At 33.9% G+C, this 22,589-nt stretch overlaps 1 protein-coding gene across 1 annotated transcript; it reads left to right on the forward strand.

The window, feature by feature from the left end:
- The first annotated feature begins 6,300 nt into the window (after window positions 1–6,300).
- LOC149421631 (uncharacterized) lies at window positions 6,301–22,434 on the forward strand. The gene is made up of 6 exons (XM_089634304.1): window positions 6,301–6,428; window positions 7,681–8,022; window positions 9,456–9,578; window positions 11,554–11,733; window positions 15,008–15,191; window positions 22,014–22,434. The coding sequence occupies exons 1-6, from the start codon at window positions 6,380–6,382 to the stop codon at window positions 22,432–22,434; spliced, it is 1,299 nt and encodes a 432-aa protein (XP_089490430.1). The 5' UTR covers window positions 6,301–6,379.
- The last annotated feature ends 155 nt before the right edge of the window (window positions 22,435–22,589 follow it).

The following is a 22,589-nucleotide window of genomic DNA, read 5'->3' on the forward strand; positions in this document are numbered from 1 at the left end:
TAGAATAACAATAACAGCCGGACAGGACAAAAGAAGAATATTAAAACTAAAACATAATATAAAACAGGAGGCAGTTTGTGCTCAGAAATGAGAACTTCAATATGAATAGAGACTGGAATGCAAAGGAACACGTGAAACCTGTAGGTATTTAAGGGTTTTTCGTTATTTTATAATTATTATTCAATAGACTTTATACAGTGTTTATTTATTTATTAAGACATACACAGTACAATCAGATACAGTTAAGGATATTTTTCGTTATTACATAGTTGTAGTACCTATTACGTATGTCCATAAAATATCATTACGTAATTTCGCCTGAGATTGTTATAAAAGGAAGGAAGTGTGTGGAGAGAAAAAAATAAATTGAAATCAAGAATTATAATATGCGCACGAGTTGTAATTGACTGTTAATACATAGAAGTTCTGAAAAATAAAGTGAAAATATTTTTGAAATATGTCACGCTAAGAAATTTAATAACTTAATTTTGTATGTTATAAAGGAGTCAAGAAAGATGTCTAAATGTAGTAATTTTTTGTAGTGGGTGTAAGTTGTGATTGCGCGAGTAATTACTAAGTCGTTTGCTGCATTAGTATTGTTAGCTTCAATATGAAAAAGTGTAGTGTGCCTATAGGTAGTGTTATAGTATAAATTTCTTAAAAACAGGCCTTTATTACAACGCAAAGGTAGAACTTTTATAATATTATCAAACTCTCGGATAATGTCAGAGGTGTTGGCTGTCACGGTGGTTGTTTTCTTTTATTTAGTTTTTAAGTTAACACGAAAAATGCACTTTTGTTAGTTGACGTTAAAGCCTTAGATACATTACGCTACTAAACGCGCGCATAATTTGGGCGTGGCATATGCGTATATCGTATTATATGCTTGGGTGATACACTACGCTATAATCTTCCTGAGGAGAGGGGTCAGATCAATTGGGGAACTATCATTTATTTGTATGGGATCTGTCACTTTGACATACGTCAGCCGCGTAATTACGGCGCTCCGTAAATTGTTCTGATCCCCTCTCCTTTCGCATTATTTTCAGATATCGCCTGGCTAGCAGATCACGGCGTATATCGTCGCCACGTCCACACTCATAACACATCATCTTTTTAGGTAACTCCATTGATTGGATTGTATGGCGAGCGATAGGGAGCTTTATAAAACGCTTTGAACTTTTAGCGTAATCTGTCACCCCCTTAAAGTGAACTGAAACGTTTACTTTATTTATTTTTATTAAGTTTAATTTGTAGAACTCCATTTTAATTTTTAATTTTTTTTTTTATATCCAAAAAAATTATGTTTTATTAAATTACATATTGTTTTATGTTAACAATATTATTGAATATATAAAAAATAAATAAAAATTGAAACGCTTACATTTAATATGTATCACTAAATTAAAAATACTTTTTTGATGTAGTACCTAAAACATATTTTTAGGTTTGGTTATATTTAACCATGCTTACATTTGATCAATAATAATAATCTTAGTCACAGAGTGACTTAGACAAAATTAACAGTTGGCTCCAATCAAATATCCTAACAATGAATGTTAAAAAAACAGGATACATGATTTTAAGCTAAACTCGTAAAATAATTCCTCCTCATATACCCTTAAAAATTGAATATAACAACCTGCAAATCCTGATACAGGAGAAATATCTTGGGCTGTGCATTGATAAACACCTAACTTTTAAACAGCATATTCAAGATATTAAAGATAAAATCACCCCCTTAATTAGCGTATTCAGTCGGATATCATATTTGTTACCAAATAAAATTAAAAAAGGTCTATATTATAGCCTCGCACACTCACATTTAAACTACTTGATTGAAATCTGGGAAATACATGTGAAACATATATAAATGAACTACAGGTAACACAAAACAAAGTAATCAAAAAGCTATTTCATTTCAAACCTAGAACATCAACAAAAAAATTATATATGGAAACAAAACTATTAAAATTAAGAAAATTATATGAATATAATACATGTCTCCTTATTTACAAAATAAATAATAAACTCATACATACTAATACAGAACTCATTAAAACGTCCCAAGTACACACACACTTTACACGGCAACACGATAAAAAACATTTAAACACCATACATACTCATTATGGCTAGCAATCCATTGGTCACGAGGGGAGCAACATATATAATTGCCTCCCAGACGAAATTAAAAATGAAAAAAGTATAGGTACATTTAAAAAAAAAAAATTGTCAGTTTTATGCTCAATCAACAAAACAATGAAAGTGAATAATATCGGTGTGTAATATATATGTTATTTCTAGTCAAATAAGTGAGAAGTGTAATTTTCTTTTATCTAGAATAAAAATATTAAAAAATATATATATTTAAAAAAAAAATACCTGCACAACCCTGTGGGAAGATTTATATTCTGCCAAAATGTATCATTATTACTTAATGTGTAATCGAAGGACCGTTAATTATGAACGTTTGTGTATGAATACTGCACCAAGGAGAAAATATGTAGCAACGGTTAGTGGAAGGACTCACCGCGTATTTCGGAGCACTATTCTCTTCTTCATCCAGTTGATTTTCCCAGCCTTTGTTCGCGAATAGAGGATTATGTATTGGCACGCAAGCCAAGTTTGTTTCACTATAAGTGCGCTTAACTATAATAAACTTAAAAATAAAATTTACTATTGTGATCCTTTAAAAAAAAAAAATAATAATAATAATTAATAACATAATACAAGGCTGCCCAACCCCAGGCCCGCGGGCCATAATGTGGCCCGCGAACGAATTATAAGTGGCCCGCGTGAACCATTTTCAAAAAACCCGCCAATTTGAAAAAGTGTCGCGGGCCCGCGGTAAAACAAATATTGCAGCTTGCGCGCGGTCACCAGTGTTGCCAACGAAGGCGATTTATCGCTATTTAGGCTACTCAGAACGAGAATCAGCGACGAAAAAATCCAACCTGTTGAACTTACTTTTTAAACAAAAATACACCGGGTTTCGATATAATATTTTTTGCGTCCGAAATGGAATCTTGTAGCCACCCCCCCCCCTCATGGAATTCGAAAAATTGTTGTTGGGGAATCACATTCAATTTTTTTTCTCAGCGAAGTTCCGTAACAACCCCCCCCCTCCATGGATTTCAAATATTTTGTGGGGAGCACTCATTTTGAATTTTTTTTGTGGGGAATTATGTTTTATAGAAGTTCTCTAACAACCCCCCCCCCCCATGGAAATAGGAACCGTCAGGTATTCAGTGGCCCGCCAGTGATTCAAAATCGTCAATTTGGCCCAACTGTTAAAAAGGTTGGGCAGCCTTGACATAATATGAAATAAAGAATAAACGGTTATAAGGAGGAAACCGAAACCAAACAATTACCGGAAACTTCAAAACCTGGCTTATTATAGTATATTTAAAAGAAGCTTAGATTCATGAGAATATAAATGATATGATTTTTTGAATAATTTTGTTTTTAAAACCCGTTTAAATTCAGCCAAATTTTGTATATTGGTAAGGGCTGGGGGAAGTTTATTCCAAATGAGTGGGCCAGCTACACGAAAAGAGCGATCATAGTAAACAGCTCGATTTGACCGAGAAAGTTCGATTGAACGATTGGTAACATCTAGATCTGCTGACCTCAGAGTAAGCTGTCTATCGCTTAGGTTTTGTCGGACACATAATTCCGATATATAGGCTGGCGCCATTCCCTGCAATGCTTTGAAGGTCATTAAGCAGATCTTGAACTCTATTCTTTCAGGGCATCGAAGCTAATGAAGACGATCCCTTAGAAGTGGGGTTATACGACAATGCTTAGATTCACCAAAAATCATTCTCGCCGCAGCATTGAAAACGGACTGGATTCTGTTGAATTGTTTTTTAGGTAGGCCAGCATATGCACTATTACAATAGTCCATACGCGAGACAACGAACGAATTTATGAGTGATTTTGCTCCATCAGAGGGAAGGCATCTCCTAATTGATTTTATCAGCCTTAGATGGAAAAAGCCAGCACTTACAGTTTTTGAAATGTGCGATTCAAGAGAAAGACAATTGTCTAAAGTGAAACCTAGAAATTTTATTTCCGTAGAAGGGATTATATTTGTATTCTGAATACGGATTGGACTGGAGTCGATGAGGGCTTGTCTTCCAGGAGAAGCTATCCAAATAAATTCCGTCTTCGTCGAATTAAGTTTGAGTTTATTAACAGACATCCAACTTGAAACCGTGTCAATGAAACTAACCAAGGTTAAGGAAATTACAACAATATTATACCCAAGTACAGCGGTTTTGTATATACGAGTATGTGTAAATGAGAAGTGTGGTGTGCTAATGGCGTGACTATTACCTACAATGAAAATGTAATAACTTTATTTGCAAGTTTCTTGAAATCTGTATTATAAATACAACTTTTAATTTACGAAGTGATTTTTTCAGATAAATTATTTTCTATAAAACATTTGTGGCATCTATAAAACAGACAGCCGGCTTAGTCCAGTGGTAACGCATTGGACTGCCATTCCGAAGGTCGCGGGCTCGAACCCGGCGTGCGCAAATAAATTTTATTTGATTAATTTGTGTTATTTCACAATTAATTAATTAAAATAATTAATTAAAATAATATATAGTATATTTGCGGCACGTTCCAGAGTGGAAGATACTACCAGTATCGCCCTGGTGTAAGACCACCATTCAGAATTGAAACGTTGCTCCAAATGGCTTTAGCCGTGTTTAGTGACTAGATCTGAATAGCCAGGTACTTCCCCACCTTCCTCTTTCCCTTCCCCACTTACCTTCAGCCTCGCAACATCCCCCGATTGGAGATGCCATAGTCTCACTGGCTCCAGACGGGAGCAGTTGGGACTCTTGTGAGGTATTCACTATAAAAAAAATTTTTTTTTTTTTTTTTTTAAAACACGGCTCGAAAATGCATTAAGTAAATTATATATATATTATCCACAAGATACATTTTATCCTTATTTAACGCGGAGGAATACGTTTTGTACCTTGGAGGAAATGTGTAATGTGTACGTACCTTTACATTTTTTTAGTGGTTGAATGATATGTACCTGAGACGAGATTGATATTTAAGGCAGCAATAATAAAACAAAAATGTGTTTTCTCTACACGGTGTCCAGAAATTCGTGAAAGCGAAAACTGCAAGCGTAAAACTGTTAAATCTTCGTAATTATACATCGACTTCAAATGTGATAGTTTTCGCTTGTACTACGAGTTTCCGGATACCGTATATAATAATTTTCGTTTCTTCATATAGCAGAATTCATTATTTCTGGCTTGTGGTTTATTCACTATAAAGTAATTTAGGGTAACCGTACTTGATGGGAAAGTGTATGCGGCAAAATTAGTACATGATCCACCGGCGCTAATTCCTCAGTTTTGTGATGCGGTCGCTTTGAATCCGATCATGTGAACACAGAAAATAAAAGTAGATATATTACTTTTTTACTATGGTTTTAATATTTTTTTCGCCTCTGTTACCGATGGGTTCTATTTTGTAAAAAAATTTGTGAGAACGGTGGGGTCCGTGAGAATTTTTAGTAAATAATGTTAGTTTCGTGAGGACAAATTCATATTTTTTAAAAGTTAATTTAATTTTAGTGTGATGGGGTAAGTGTGCGGGGGTAAGCGTACGCAGTTTTGTGGGTGCGTACCCTTTCCACTAAATATATGTCTATCTCATCTTATGTTAAATTCTTACAATAAAATATTCCACTGGTAAGAACGCATCCGGATAGGTTATTGTGCACGTAAGAGAAGTTCGAAAGCAGTGTGCGAACCCCTCCACTACGGTAGGTATGGGTGTGCTTACCCAGCCTATGGGTCCAATGTACGCAAACGACATGCATATTAACTTTTTAATATAACTTTTTGACGTATGAATCGTATTTTTTGTATTACTTTCGAAGATTTTTGTGTTTGTTTGAGATACCTCAACAATCAATCAAATTAGCAAATATAAAACTGGAATGAAATACTTTTAGCTTTTTAATACAATAATCCTAATGTAAAAATTGCGCACGTTTACCCATCGAGATTACGTGCAGAGGGCGTTTTATTCTGCTACGACACGATTATTAAGCTACGACCACCACTACGCCTAATAGATATCACATGGAAAAGCAGCCCATATTTTGGTATGAATGGTTGCGCGCTCTCGATGTTTTTTTTGTAAACAGTATTTTTTTCCCTACTGTAGAGACACCTACCAACCGAAGCGAAATGACAGATAAAACTCAAACATAATTTATGCAGTCCACTCGGCCTCAAAATGCCGCGTAGTGAGAAACCAGTTTATTAGTTGTCAGGTAAAACCTATAGAGATAATACGTATATTATAGACTCAGTTTGTTCTCGTGTGTGAAATTATGACCTTTTTACAAAGGGTGTGGTTTTTAGTGTTACTTTCTTTTGGGGGTACATATTATTTTTATCAATCATTTTACGAAATATTTTTACTATAATTTTTGCTTCGGAAATTTTCTAATGCACTGTGAATTTATTTTAATATTTTTTGTCTTTTATCTCAATATTGAAAATAATGACTATAATATAGTTTTAATTGTGCACCATGTTATATTATATCCGATTCCTACTTAAGTGTTTCTATTTAATGAAATAAGTAACTGTAAAATAAATATATGCTCCACAGCCCCGGGAATTCAGAGAGCAATATACGTTTACAAAATTACATATAGGTGCTCAAAATAAATCTAGCAGTTCTTTGTTCTGGTGACCGGGTACCAACAAAAAATGATATAAAGTCATGAAAAGTGATAAAACAAAAACTAAGTTACATATGTGACTATTTAACCTACTTTTTGTTTCATCACTTTTAATGACTGTATATCACTTTTTAAAGATGTGTTTAATTGTCATTATGATGAATTTTCAATAAATTGACCTAAAATTTTTACGCATCGTGATAACCTCGCCTTCTTAATTCATATCGAGTTTTTGATATTTGATGATACGGTATTTTCATTGAATCTTTTTACTGTAGAAAAAAATAACGATAATGATGGCATTTTAATTTTATTTGTATGTTGATTAAATTGTCTATAACGAATTTAAAATATTGCGAATTTAGATGCGCTGTAATTATTGGCCAGTTCAAACTATTTCGGAATGTGCGATTTCAGATTGTTTTTGAAATCGATAATTTATTAACGAAAATATTAAAATAACGTTTTAATAAAGTGAGCAAAGTCATAAAAATATACTTTATTGGTTGTTTCACTGAATTTGAAAAAAAATCAACGTTCATTTTCGGGTTCTGTTAAGTCCTATTTAAGTTCTGTTATTAAATCATTATAGGCTAGTTACTTGACAGAACTGAAATAATAAAAGAAATTGAAAAAATCTTTTACAAAACATAAAAATTATATTCAAATCTGAAGAATTGTTCAAATCGTTGAAAAAACCCGTCCTAAGTCTTTCACATACTTTCGACGGTACCTATCCATAGTTTGTAAAAATAACGTATAGATAAGTTTTCGATTGCTTTTAATAAAGTGGCGTTTAAACAATCAGTCAAATCATTGGCATTCATTTAAAATACAATAAAAAATCTAAAATTTACCCGTAGAACCTATTGATGCCATAAATACGTGTACTTTTCCAACAAGCAATTATTTGTCACGATGTATTTGCCCACTCCTTTTTTCAGATCAACAACTTTTAACACACGAAGACGATGCAATTGTATTTAATGATAGTATTGTATATGAGGATAATAGCGTGCGTTTTATGGAGAAGTCTGAAAAGTCCCTGTCTTTTAAGGAGGGTTACAAATATTTAGAGAGTACGTCCATGTTTTATAAGGAGCATAGTGTAGCAGCGACATGGCTGGACGCAGTTGACAAGTGCCAGGCAGAGGGCGCAGAGCTCGCCCTGCCGAAGTCCAGAATTGAGGTTCAGGCCTTGAAAACGCAGTTCGCCCGAACGACAGATAAAATTTGGCTTGGTTTGCATGATCCTGTGGGCAATGGAAATTTGCAAGCTCTGGACGGTAAGAACTCAATATTCTTAATATTTATTAATGACTTGTTCTTAATCACATACACATTTCACCTAATACACATTTAAGGAATTATTAAACAAAGCCGACAGTATCAGGAAATAATTCATTCCAAAGATCAAAAAGTTTTTTTTTATGCATAACAGACTGTGTCCATTTACAATACACTTGTAACATAAACTCCATGTTATGAAAACAGAAGAAACATAAAATACATATTAATATGGGTAATGTATGGCTTTTACATGCCCCTTGAATCCTTCAAGGCTGCTGTTATATGTCAACAGTAAATATGTAAACATTATTTAGTAGCTTCGTACCTTGGCATGCTATGCCGAGCCAGTATGCTACAGTACTTGTACGAGTACAATCTTAGTTCTGATTTTTTATAATAATTGAAGTTTCCGTTTGTCACACTGACACTGACATTGACGTATATGTTATGGCATATATGGGCAATCGCCGGCCCGCGGGCCGGATCCGCCCCGCTGAGCTATTTTGTTCGGCCTTGATTCATTTCGGCGAAGTAATAGAGAAATAAATTGATAGTTCCATACTTCCAAAACAAATACTTCACATTCGCTAGATTTGCTCGTCCGATGGATTTTGATGTAACTAATGTGTAAGCAAATTATCTAACAGATGGAACTTATTGAGCTTCAGGGGAATTTAGTGCTAAAATCATAATTTAACAACTTTGCTTCGACGGATTTTTATAAATTATATTTGGTGGAAGAAAAATATGAAAATTTACGCGCATTTTGCAAGAAAAATCATTTGTCTTTTTGGCAGCACATATACGTGTGAACAGTTTTTTTAGAGGACGAAACACTAAATCGAAAATTCGAACGAGGATATCAGATGAAAATTTCGAAAATTCTATGCGATTATCCTTAAGCAATACCAACGCCAATTTTGATATTCTCTTTAATTCAAGTAGAAGGTCAATCTTCACACAAAATTTTGTAATCAGTAAATAATATTAATATTATGTCGTTCATTGAATAAATAAAAAAATATAAGAAGTAGCAACGTATTTTATTTAATTTAATTTATTACTGTATTATGTTAAATAATTTTATCCGGCCCTTCACTCGGAGACAGAATGATAATTTAGCTCCAGATCTAGGAAAGGTTGCCCATGCCTGTGTTATGGTCTCATGTAAAACAAAAAAAATTGGTAACCGGATAAATCAGAACAATGAAAAATCAGAACAATTTTTAGAGTGATAAAAAGTCATTTTATTCTCTTTATATCACAATAATTTGCATGAAAATAGAACTTGTTTTGTAAAGTAAAAGTCTGCTTTGACTGGCCTAATATTTACTTTTCGTCCTACTTTCGGAATTTTGCTTGAAATTGCTATTTTCATTTAAATTGTTTCATATCAGTAATAAAAAAGCAAATTTTTCCTTTTTTCCAGCAACGCGAGCAAACATAAGTAATTTGTTCATAAGAGTGGTCCAGACATCAGCACCTGAATTTGGAAGAAATGATAAGAAATGCGGAACTATGAATAAAAACAAATATTATGAAAACTCTTCATGTGACATGAAATTAAAATTTATTTGTTCAGTAAGACGTTCAACCTTTCAATACAATCCAAACTGTGGACCTTACCTAAGTAATAAAAAACGTTTAGTCTTTTATAATTTTATTAAATTATTATACATTTACTTTAAAACGATTTTTTGCACACATTTCTAATACAATTACTAGTCAAATCTTATTACTAATACATCTAATAAATCTAATTACTCTAATTACTAATAAATCTAATTTCTAATACAATCTTAGTTACAAATTCAATCTTAATTACTAATGCAATCTTGGTTACTAATACAATCCTTACTTAAAATACTATTTTTGCATATCTTCTCTTCGTCTTATTAAATCGTTAAAATAGTTCTATCCTTAAGAGGAACGGCTTTATCAAATTTTTAGTACGGATTTATTTGTGTTTTACATATTGAAATGTGAGCCATTAAAAAATTCAATTTTGGGTGATTTTAGAGACAACTTTGGAATTTTGTGAGAGTTGTTTAATTTTTTTTATTTGTAATTATTAAAAAAAACTTGCCTCTATAAAGAGGTAAGCTTTTTTCAAGAGGGAGATAATGTAATGGTAAATAAAACAAAACTGTAAAAACGGTTTTTTGGGTTTAAAATTGAATTTACATCCAACAAACTTGTATTCCAATTTAATCAATGGTTTTTAATTAAAATTTACACCCATCAAAATGTTTTTCTAATCAACTTTATTTTATATTTCATCATATTATTAGAGTAAACGAAAAATAAAAAAAAACGTTATTATTTATTGGCCTATACAAGTATGTTATAATTTAAAACGTTTATAGAAAATTGCACGAATCCGTACTGGATATTTGCGATATTTTTGCAAAAAAATAATAAGTTCCAGTTTTGTTGGATAAGTATTTTGGCCTCAAATCAAAATTTAAGTTTTGTAAGATGGTCGCGCAGCCGTTCCCCTCAAGCTCATATTTGTAATTATTAATTTATAAAGGTACTAGTAAGGATATTCGATATATACGAACATAAGGATCATCTTTGGAACGAATTTTAATAAATACCTACTTACCTACTTATACAACTTAATCATTTAAATTAGTAGACTTACTAAGACACAATATCTAAGCAAAAAAGTATGTTAAGGGACGTACTAGACTTAAAACCATTGGTTCCTGACATTATTAAATAATTTTATCCAAATTTTCGAGAAAAAAACGTAAGTAAAATTTGGGAATCCTGGCACTTATTTGATGTTTTTTTAATTCATTCTTTTCCAAAACCAAACATCGACCAAAAATTATTCCAAATGTTGTCGCTGGTCACTCCACCGAGAAACCGCCCAACCCATCATTTCCACCCTGCCCCTAACTGCCCATTCTAAGCCCCCGCATACCTAATTTCTACCGATTTATATCAAGTTTCTCGTTAACTCTTTAAGTTTTTAAGTAACAAAAAAAATATTTTTTAATTTTGAAGATAATCTTTATATTTGTTATGACGAAACGTTAATTATATGAAATTCCCTAGATATAATAAAACAATCGCAAAGTAAGCTCCGAAAAATTATTTAATATGTTATAGACATGAACAAATGCACAGTGTACCTTTAAAAGCAAATAAATCATTTCTCGAGAGATTTTTACTCTATTTCAAATGTATCGAGTTTTATTAAATATGTTCACCATTTTCGCTTAATTATTATCGTTTTTTTTAATATTATCGCACTCCCTGCATATCTCCCTTTCACACCATCTTACCTTGAACGCTTTCTACGGGGCCTTAAGTTAAAAACATAAAAAAATTCACCGGACCCAGAAATAACAACAACATTCAAGTCAAGTACACCTTTAACACTCTCTATGTTGGTATACTGATAAAAAATTAAAAACATGTTTTTAAATACACGTTATTAATTTCAGGATATTTTCTCAAACCGAAAGCACTAAGTTGTTTCAAAATACACACTGGTTACAAAAACTGGGCCGAAGCGTCTAAAACATGCATAGAAGAGAAAGCGTCTCTGGCCATGGTAGATAGTCTCGACGAGATGAAACTGTATGTCGAAACTATGGAATATTATCCTGGGAGTATTAACGGGCAGAATTATAATAACGACATCTTTTGGCTCGGTTTCAGCGACCACACAGGGGTTCTAGAGACCGTTCAAGGTAAGGGGAAGAATTATAACAATGAGATCTTTTGGTTCGGTTTAGCGACCACTTAAGGATTCTGGAGACCGCTCACGGTAAGGGGAAGAATTATAATGAGGACATCTCTTGGTTCTGTTTTCGACCCGACAGGGGTTCTGGATACCGTTTAAGGTAAGGGGTAGAATTATAACAATGAGATCTTTTGGCTCGGGACTCACGGTTCAAGGTGGAGGGCATAATTATAACAATGATATCGTTTGACTCAGTTTAGCGACCGCATAGGGGTTCTGGATACCATTCAAGGTAAGGAAAATAATTGTAACAGTGACATATTTTGGATCGGTTTAGCTGTGATCATGTTGTCATACAAAGGTAAAGGTCACGTATGGAATGTGGGAATCATAGGGCTGTTAGCTTGCTAAGTTCTGTTGGCAAGCTGTATGGTAGAATCTTGATTGAAAGGGTAACTCCCCAATAACCATTTCCGGAAGTGACATCACTCCAAAAACGTGCATCAAATTACTGGGTGTCAATCTGGATGCTAATTTTTCCCTTAAAACTCAGGTGAACAGAACTGTAAGCACGGGGTTCTTTCAATTAAGGCAAATTAAAGCAGTGCGGAGAAACCTGCCAACAGAGGCGACTAAATTGCTAGTCAATTCCTATGTTGTTTCACGTCTAGATTATTGCAACGGAATATATGCAAGTCTCCCTAAATGTCAAATCAACAAATTACAATCCGTTCTCAACGCCGCGGCAAGGCTTATCACCGGAGTATCTAAATACTCCCACATTTCAGAGCATCTCAAAAATCTGCACTGGCTCAAATGTCCTGAAAGAATCCAGTTCAAGGTATGCTGGATGGTATTTAAGTCACTTAACGGAATGGCTCCGGCTTATTTATAAGAATTGTGTATTCCAGAAGATTCCAACTCCCGACAGTCAACCCTTAGGTCAGCAACGTCATCAGCTATCGGAAGGTTGAAGGAACCAAAGCGCACACCAGATACTAAGTTCGGTGAGCGTGCTTTTGCCGTGTCAGGACCTAAAGCCTGGAATGGACTGCCACATGATTTGAGAATGATCGCAGACTCGACAGAATTTAGGTCTAAACTTAAAACGCACCTTTTCAGACAGTCGTATCCATAATTTCAGAAACCTTCACTTTCACAGTTGACGGCAATTTAAATTTAAATTAACAAAATGTAAAAAATACTAAAAATAAAATAAAATAAATAAAAATAATAATTAAAAATAAATAAATAAAAATGATAACAACTAACAATTTGTAGGCTTTTAAGACAGTTAAAATACATTTAAATTAAAATAAAAACTAAAGCAGACTTAAGATCATGCGACGACCAGTGTTTTTTGATATAGTGTCCTCTGCGTGCAGTTCTATCTTTTATAAGCATAAACTTTTTAATATAAGTGTGTTTGTTGGAAGTGACTTGCCAGGTAAGTATGTTTTGGTATCATTTCTAAATAACAAATGTAGATCCTAGGAAATAAATTGTACAGCGCCCTTGAGGTGATTTTTCACAAAAACGGCGCTCTACAAATTATCCAATTATTATTATTATTATTATTAGTAAGAATGGAAACAAAGGATAAAATTTAGGATTTGCAAGGCGATTTTATAACTGGAAGGGGGTACGTGGACAAATCTTCTCATTGCGTATACTCACTGAGAAGTTTCTGGCAAAAAAACAGAGCTTGGAAGGTGGTGTCCAAGTATGGAGTGAAAACGAATCTCATACAGGCAATTGCATCTCTGTATGAAGGAAACGTTGAATGTATTGCAGTATTAGGTGAAAGGTGGTTCGAGATAGCAAAAGGTGTTAAGCGTAATGTCACCGTGGTTAGTTAATCTATACATGGAAAATTGTATGCAAGAATTGAAAGTGGTGGGGTTGAGCGCAAATTTGAGCAATCTGCAAGTATGTTGCCTGTTGTATGCTGATGGTGCGGTTCTGATTGCTAACAATATGAAAGATCTACAGTATCTCGTGTCTAGGATGAACGAAGTATGTATGAAGATTGATTTAATGATGAATGTAAGTAAGTCTAAAGTAATGGTGTTTGAAAGACAGAGTACGAAAACAGTGTGAAATATAGTTATGAATGATGAATACTTGGAGCAGGTGGATGAATTCATGTATTTGGGAAGTATGTTTACGAGTGATGGGAAGGAAAATCGTTCGAAGAAGCGAAGCTAGCAAAACACAATGGAGTGCTGGTACCTACCCTGATGTATGGCAGTGAGGAATGGAACTGGTATAGGAAGGATGAAATTAGACTTGCTGTAGAAATGCTGGCGTATGTGTTGTAAAACCGTGTATGATTGTGTGAGAAATGTGGAGATCCGCAAAGAATGCAAGGCTGATGTAAGCTTAAGGAGTAAGAGTTTGGGCATGTGGAAAGAATGAACGAAGAATGGAATGTAAGGAGAATAAATGACGCAAATGTAAAAGGTAGAAGAAGTCGGGGAGCGATGAAGTGAATCAGGCCAAGTCAAGAGTCAGAAAATAAGAGAGTGTGTATGAATGTGAATGAGGCAAGGAGTGTGTGCCGAGACCGATTTCTTTGGCGGTCCGTCCTCTCTGCTACCCCTGCGGGAAAAGGTTAATGGTTGTCTAGTTAGTTTACATCTTTTAGGTTTGGCGACCACATAGGGGTTCTGGAGATTGTTCAAGGTAAGGGGCAAAATGATAACAGTGACATCTTTTGCTCGGTTTCAGCGACCACATGGGGGTTCTAAAGACCGTTCAAGGTAAATAGTAGATTTATAACAATGATATATTTTGCTCGGTTTCAGCAACCACACAAGAGTTCTAGAGACTGTTTAAGGTACAAGGCAGAATTATGTCAATGACATCTTATTAATAGTATTAATGTGTTAATTATTTACTTAAATATAAAACAGTTTTCAATACTGTCACCTAGATTTTGTCAAAATTTTCTTTTATAATTTATAACATTTCACTTGGATCTTGATTCCAGAAGGACAAGCAATGGCTTCTTCCGTGAAGTCATTTATTTGATTATCAAATTGTTTTTTTGACTATCATTATGTTTCAAAATTTCATGAAACACTTTAGAATATGAATATCTATCTCCACTCTTTGGACTTGCTTCTATATAGAAATGTAGTCATGCATAAATTGTATGTCTGGTGTTTTGTAAAACTGTCTGAGCCTTTACTTTATGTTATTGCGTAAATTGTAATTGACTCGTGCTGTTGGCAATAGTATAAAGATTATTGCTAACCTTGTCTTATTATCATTTACAGGTGAGGCACTAATCGATGAGGATTACATCAGGTGGGCACGACGACCTAGCGGAGGTACAGGAAATAGACAATGCGGTAGTCTGCTCAGAGATGGAAGGTTCGAGGTCAACAATTGTGGAACGATGGCCATGTTTTTCTGTGAAAAGAGTTTGAAAGCCCTCAACTTAAATGTAGACGAACGATAGTAAGTTGCAATAGAGACGTTATTGGGTTTGTAGGGAAATTGCTATTATTTATTTATAAAAAAATAAATATTTTTTGTAATAAATTAGGGAGTAAAACCTCAAATCGTAATATTTAATTATTGAAGACAATATTAGCGATTCCTAAACGAAAATCTAAAACAGAAAAATCAGAAAAAGATACGGTCAAATCTAGGACTCGAACTCAGGACTCTTGCCTTGCCGGGACACCGCTCTACCAACTGAGCTAATGGGACCCTATCTCCTTCGGTTATATTTAACTGTATCATACTTCGAATAAGAACTACCAACACCGATGACCATATCTTTTTCTGATGTTTCTGTTTCAGGGTATATTACAGTAACAACATTATTTCAATAGTACACGGTTTTCCAATAAGAGGTGTTATTTTGAATAGCCCGCTATTTCGGTAGATGTTACTTTTGAGCTGTCATTTTTTGACATTTGACAAGTAAAAACTACGCCATTAATAAAAAATGGAACGATACACGCTTCAACAATGCATTAAAATTCACTTGAGTGAATCAAATGCAAATCATCTTGAGTGATGAGGTCCATTTCCACCTCGGTGGCTTCGTCAACAAGCAAAATTGTTGCATCTGGGGCTCGGAAAACCCAAGTGTTATTGTTGAAAAGCCTCTATCCTCAACGTGTGACTGTTTGGTGCGGTTTATGGTCCGGCGGAGTCATTGGACATTACTTTCTCGAAAATGAGGCTGGAGCAACAGTTACGGTGAATGGATATCGCTATCGAGAGATGATTAATATTTTTTATGGCCGGAATTGGATGGTATTGATCTGGACAACGTTTACTTTCAACAAGACGGCGCTACGTGCCACACAAGCAACGAAACCATTGATCTTTTACGATTGAATATCATAACTTTTACGATTGAATTTCATACGATTGAATATCGAAAAGTCTTATTGGAAAACCCTGTATATTACAATAAAATCATTAGCCGCTCATATCACCAGGCAATTCCTGTGACAGATGTGCAACTTTACGTACATATGTTTGAGGCTAAAATAGGCAACGAGCGGTTGTGCAGGGTTCAAGAAGTCCTAGATGCGACCGTATATTTTTTTGATTTTCGTTTAAGTATCGCTAATATTGTCTACAATAATTAAATATTATAATTTGAGGTTTTACTCATTACGTTATTCCAAAAATAAATAAATAAATAATTTACATGATATCTCTGAAAGAATACACAAAATAAAAATGTTAAATAAATTAGATTCAAATAAACACATGATGATAAAATGATCAATAATGGAATTATTATTTTAATGTGAATATATTGTAATTTTAAATATCTCAAACAAAGTTGTGATCGTCATTGTCATCGTGATTTCATTAAAAAAATAAATTCAATATTCCTTTTCGTCGATAAAAGCCGCACTAGTGACCGCAGACGATAGTGTAAATGTAAATGAATCATCCTTCTGTCATATCTAAAATTAACTAACCTGCTAATAATGCTATAACTTTTAATGAATAATTTGATTTATAGATTACTGTACCCTGGGGGTAAACTACCGTATACAGTATAGAGCATTTTTCCAAATGTTTTTTTTATCGTATCTGCTTCAAACGATATATGTTTTCGATAGGTTAAATAATCGTATCAGCTTCAACCGATGTATGTTTTCGATAGGTAAAATGATATAATAATTTATCAGACTACGCTATGATATATCTAATCCATTAGACAGCACTGTGATATATATGAGATTACATAATTAGATATAATAAACATGAATTAGATCATAAATTAGACTTCACTGTGGTAAATTTAATTCATTAGACTTCACTGCGGTACATCTAATTCATTAGACTACACCATGGTATATCTAATTCATTATACTATACTGTGGTATACTTAATTAATTAGGCTACATTTTGGTTCTGATTGCTAACAATAAGAAAGATCTACAGTATCTCGTGTCTAGGATGAACGAAGTATGTATGAAGAATGATTCAATGATGAATGTAAGTAAGTCTAAAGTCATAGTGTTTTAAAGACAGAGTACGAAAACAGTGTGAAATATAGTTATAAATGACGAATACTTGGAGCAGGTGGATGAATTTATATATTTGGGAAGTATGTTTACGAGTGATGGGAAGGAAAATGGTCCAAAGAAGCGAAGCTAGCAGAACACAATGGAGTGCTGGTACCTACCCTGATGTATGGCAGTGAGGAATGGAACTGGCAGAGGAAGGATGAAAGTACACATAATGCAGTAGAAATGAGATCCCTGAGGCGTATGTGTAGTAAAACCGTGTATGATTGTGTAAGAAATGTGGAGATCCGCGAAGAATGCAAGGCTGATGTAAGCGTAATGAGTAAGATTAAGAAAGGAACGCTTAGATGGTTTGGGCACGTAGAGCGAATGAGCGAAGATAGGAGTGTAAGGAGGATATATGATGCAAATGCGAATGGTAGCAGAAGTCGGGGACGCCCGAGGGAGACATGATGGTTAGTAAAGCAGAAACACGCAGAAACGGCGTGATGCTTAGTTAGTTAGTTAGTTGGTTCAATGTTAACTCAAACAGTGACTATTCAACACACTTTTAAAAAGTGATATAAAGTCTTTAAAAACGATGGAAATTTTTTTTTAAGCTAACTTAACCTCACCTAACCTAACCTACTTAACCCAGTTAAAAAAGTTTTTGTTCCATCACTTTCCATGACTTTATATAACTTTTTAAAGATGTGATGAATTATCATTTTGATGGTTTATCCGGTCACCATTGTTGTTGTTATTATTATTTACTTTTTATTATTACATATATTATACTTATTAATATTTTTTATATTTACGATTTTATGTCCGTGTTAAAACTTCCCCATAGGAAAAACTAAACCCTTCCACACATTTTTCCACAAATGATCGTCTAGTCAATCAACATTATGCAAGTGCATTATATAACCAAAATAAATACAAAACAATACAAGAACAACACGTCAACTCACGAGAGATCAAATGGGAAAATAATTCACCGACTCCAGATATTTTCATATCAGAGGGTTCGGCTCGGTAGAACTCCTAACAGGGCCTATAAATCCTACTGATCCCTCAACATAAATATTTAAAAAAACTTTCGTTATCCTTCATGTATTTAAAATGACTGATTCTTGCATTTTTATATATGCATTTTTTGATAGATGTAATACGCCTAAATTTTTAATGCGAGAGCTAGGTATAATGCCAGTAGCCGAAATAACAATATCTACTTATTATTATTACTATGCACTTATTACTATCTACTTCATTATAGTATTATTATTTACTTTAATTTTTATCTATCTAATTTATTTACTTATTTAGTATTTATTTTTATTATTAATATTATTTACTTACCTATCGGTTATTATTTACCCATTTTTATTTAGTTATTTTATTTTTTTCTTATAATTTATTATTCATACTATCCATGTTGTAATTGTTAGTATGGTTACCCTATGCTTGTGTCTGATAAGCCAGCACAGGTACCTTGTACTTTATTTAACAGAAGAATATTATTGTTGCCAACTTACTATAAACTTACTGCCCAATGCTTATTTTGATGACATTTTTGTTTTATTTTTCGTACATTTGTTACTAAAATTTTGTTTATTTTTGTCTACCGGTCTCGAAACAACCGTGTCATTAACTTTTCTTTTTTGGGTTTAAATTTAATGTTAGCTATTTTTTTTAAATGATGTAATTGTAAAGCTGCATATCTTGATACAGGAATGCCTTAGTGAGATGTGTAGAGTATGTATTTTATGTCAGCAACTGTTTTTTGAATAAATAAATAAATCTGTTGAGAGTTGTACTTCCAAAAAGGTATATACATTTTTCGTTTTTAAAGATCTATTTACCTTTTTGGAAATAAAAAATCATGCTCTTTTGTTAATCTGTGAAAAATATTTAGGATGCAGGCGAATTTTCCACTCAATATTTTATATTTTCTTGTTAATAACTGTCTGTGTTTTCTTCTTAAACTAATTTAAAAAAAATGCCATGGGAAAACCGTTTTTTATCCCGCCGAAAAACCGATCATGCGCTTTTGGCATTGGAATTTCGACCTAGCTGGAATTTTTCGAGATGCGTTTAAACATATATGCCATGAGAAAGTGCATGATTATTTTTTAAAAAGATTCGCTTATGCTTGAAACTTTGGAGTTTATTTTTCCGAATCCCTAATAACTTGTTTTGGCTCTTAAATTAAAAAAATTCTATTTACGTTCAAATTATATTACTTAGCAACCTAGTAGCTACACAGTTGGACTAAATAATAAAAAAAACTTTTAGCTCACGAATTTTTAAAAAATGTTCAAAATGAACATATGCCTGATGATAGGATACCATTACCGCCGCCCTGGAAACCATTTATTGGATAAAACCTTCCTGTTTTAAAAGAAGGTGATGACACCGATATTACAAACTATCGTCCTGTATTCACCAAATCAGACAGATTTACCTAAGCTATAGTTTAGTTAGTATTATATATTTAAAAGAAAAACAACATGGATTTGTAAAAGGTAGGTCGACAACTACAAAATGTACTCCTACATCAAAATTACACGTCCAGTGCATTTATTAATAAAATATCAAGTGTATATGAAACTACTTCTTGGCAAACTAAAGGCCTTAGGGAACCAGGCCAAGTGGCTAATTTGGTTCGCTAACCATCTAAGTGAAAGAAAACTATTTATGAAAGCGTAAACGAGAAAATGTTAAGCATTTCGCACCTCCAGCGGCCTACCACAAGGTAGCCATTTAGGTCCTGAACTCTTCCTACTCTTTATTTACGACATAACATTCTGCTTCAACAATGTTCAACTTTTACTCTTTGATGATGATTTCAACATTAACAAAGAAATAACCTATTTTAATGATTGCAAGAGGTTCAATCAAATTTTAATAAATTGTTTAGCTAGTGTGTAACTAACCATCAATTTCGAAATACTAACAAATGTAAATCAATAACTTTCCATCGAAAGAAATCCTTTAATACTTTTCAGTTATACGATATACTGTATGCGCTGGAGATATTAGCTAAAACAGAAGGACACACTTCCTTCTACATGACAAGATATTATTTCAGTTGTTATTTTATCCAATCGTGAACCACTGCAATGTTAGAAACTATTTATTGCAACCATTGTTTGTAATGTTTATAACCTTTACGAAATTATAAAAAAGTTCAATGTGCAAAATGTAAAAGTTTCACGGGCGCACAAAAAAAGTATCTAAATAAAATTAAAATTAAATTTGGAATACAATAATGAATAATAATTTTTAAAGTTAGTCAAATGGTAAGCTTATCACTGAAACGACCGAATTCGGGGACAGCTTTTGACTAAGAGCTCTCAGTTCTAAAGTTGACTACAAAGTTCTAGATTGACAAACGCTGGCCGAATTTGAGACTAGGAGAAAAAAATTACTTAAAGCAAAAATGAACTAGGTCGTCGGAAGTAGAATGGCGAAAAGAAGGTCATATGGCAATTTTAAGCAAGTAAGTAGCAAGAACAAAAGCACCTATCTTCGACAATCTGAGTCTTATGTATTTCAATTTGGGTGTGGAGGTAAAATAATTACTTTAGTTAATCGAAGCCCTTTAATCTTACACTTGGAATATAATATGGTGTACCAAATATATTGTTCAGTGGATAGAATTTCCATCGCCGTGTATTTAATTGATTGCCATGGGTGTTTTCATTTCCAACATGGGCGCTGCCAGTCTAAATCTTTGTAGTGAATTTACTTAAGCGTCACAAAAACGATTCTACAGTACCGTCTTAACGTTTTTAATGTTTGATTAGCATCGTTGTAAAAATAAATCTACCTGCTTAACCATTTCAAGAATTTGCTCAGCAGGATCACAGTGGCAAAAAATATTAGGTACGGGTTTTATCGGAGAATTTGAACAATTCTTCAAATTTAATTTTCAAGTTCTGTGAAAGATTTTTTCAAGTTCTGTTGTTATTTCAGTTCTATCAAGCAACTAGATGTGATAATGATATAATGTCAGAACTTGAATAGGTCTTTCACAAAACCCGAAAATGAACGTTGAAATTTTATGAATTGTTCAAATTCACCGAAACAACCCGTCCTAAGTGTATAGTCCCAGGTATATAAATTCAAGGCAATATAAAAAAAAAACAAAATAAATAAATAAAAAAAATTAAAATTTCCATTCGACAAAATTCATTAAAAATATCCACATTATTATCATTGCTTTATTATTTATAATCTATTTTGGTCGAGGGTAAGGGTCTCGAATCCGTGAATCCGGCGTCCTGAAAGACCACCATTCGAGTTTGCTGACCAGATCTGAATAGTCAGGTACCTCCACTCATTCCTCTTACACCATCTCCTTCCCCTCCTCAATAAATTAAGCCTCACAACATAACTGTAAGAAAGGTTTTTGGTGGTACGCCTGCTTGTTGAATGCGTAAGAGCGAGATGACTGATAGGGGTATAAAAGATGACGGATGCATCTGCTCGCTCTCTTTACCAAACCGACAGCTCAGAGATAAGACGTAGACAATCCGCACTTAATTGTTAATAAATTATATTATTGGAACACGCGTTCTATTATTGTGTTCCCACCAAGTCTGTAAATAACAGTATAACAGTTATTTAACAGTGGCGCAGCCTACGGAAATCAGTAAAACATTGATTAAAAGAATCAACGCGCGAGATTTCGCTCAAAGAAATACGCGATATTATCGAAAAAGTTCGGATTGCAACATATTATTCGGGTCTGGGTCGGGGAAAATATTGTTTTCTTCACTGAAAGGAGTGAAGAAGAAGAAGAAGCCACTGGAGCCAGCCAGCTTCTCGGAAGGGGGAAGCACGGAAGGGTCCAGGGCGTCAAGCGGCAGCATCTCCAAGGGTCAAAGGATCGGAGGGGTCCGGGCCACAAGAGTGGTCTGGGGGCAGCCATCAGCAGCACCAGGGTCAAGGATCGGTGTTGCCAGGTCTCAGAGCGGTCTGGGAAGAGCCATCCAGCAACAAGGGTCAAGGAGCGGTTTCCTGAGAGGGTCCAAGGAGCAGATTGGAGAGCGGAGAAATCTTTGGGAAGTTTTTTTCTGTTTTTCTTTTCTTGTCTTGTGGGTACCTTCTGGGTAGAGGAAGCATGGAGTCAGGATTGGGGTCCTTCAGTTTGCGTGACGGTAACTGGGAGAACTTCAAGGTCCGTCTCGAGCAGTACCTCCTTGTGAATGATGAAAAGTACGCATCGGATGTTAAAAGAAGAGCTATTTTCCTAAATGCTTTGCAAGATGATTGTTTTTCTTTACTGGTAAATTTGTGTATTCCAAAAAAAGTAACAGAGGTTGATTTAAAAGATTTAATATCTAAGCTCAATGAATATTGT

Source organism: Hesperophylax consimilis, chromosome 8 (assembly GCF_061612785.1).
Source record: "Hesperophylax consimilis isolate HC1 chromosome 8, BYU_Hcon_1.0, whole genome shotgun sequence".
NCBI lineage: Eukaryota > Metazoa > Arthropoda > Insecta > Trichoptera > Limnephilidae > Hesperophylax > Hesperophylax consimilis.

Bases quoted from the DNA above. Each gene is read 5' to 3' on its own strand.
- LOC149421631 (XM_089634304.1), top strand. From the start codon at position 6,380: ATGACCTTTTTACAAAGGGTGTGGTTTTTAGTGTTACTTTCTTTTGGG. The intron at 8,023-9,455 runs GTAAGAACTCAA...CCTTTTTTCCAG, and splicing joins AAATTTGCAAGCTCTGGACG to CAACGCGAGCAAACATAAGT. The intron at 9,579-11,553 runs GTGACATGAAAT...ACTGGGCCGAAG, and splicing joins ATATTATGAAAACTCTTCAT to CGTCTAAAACATGCATAGAA.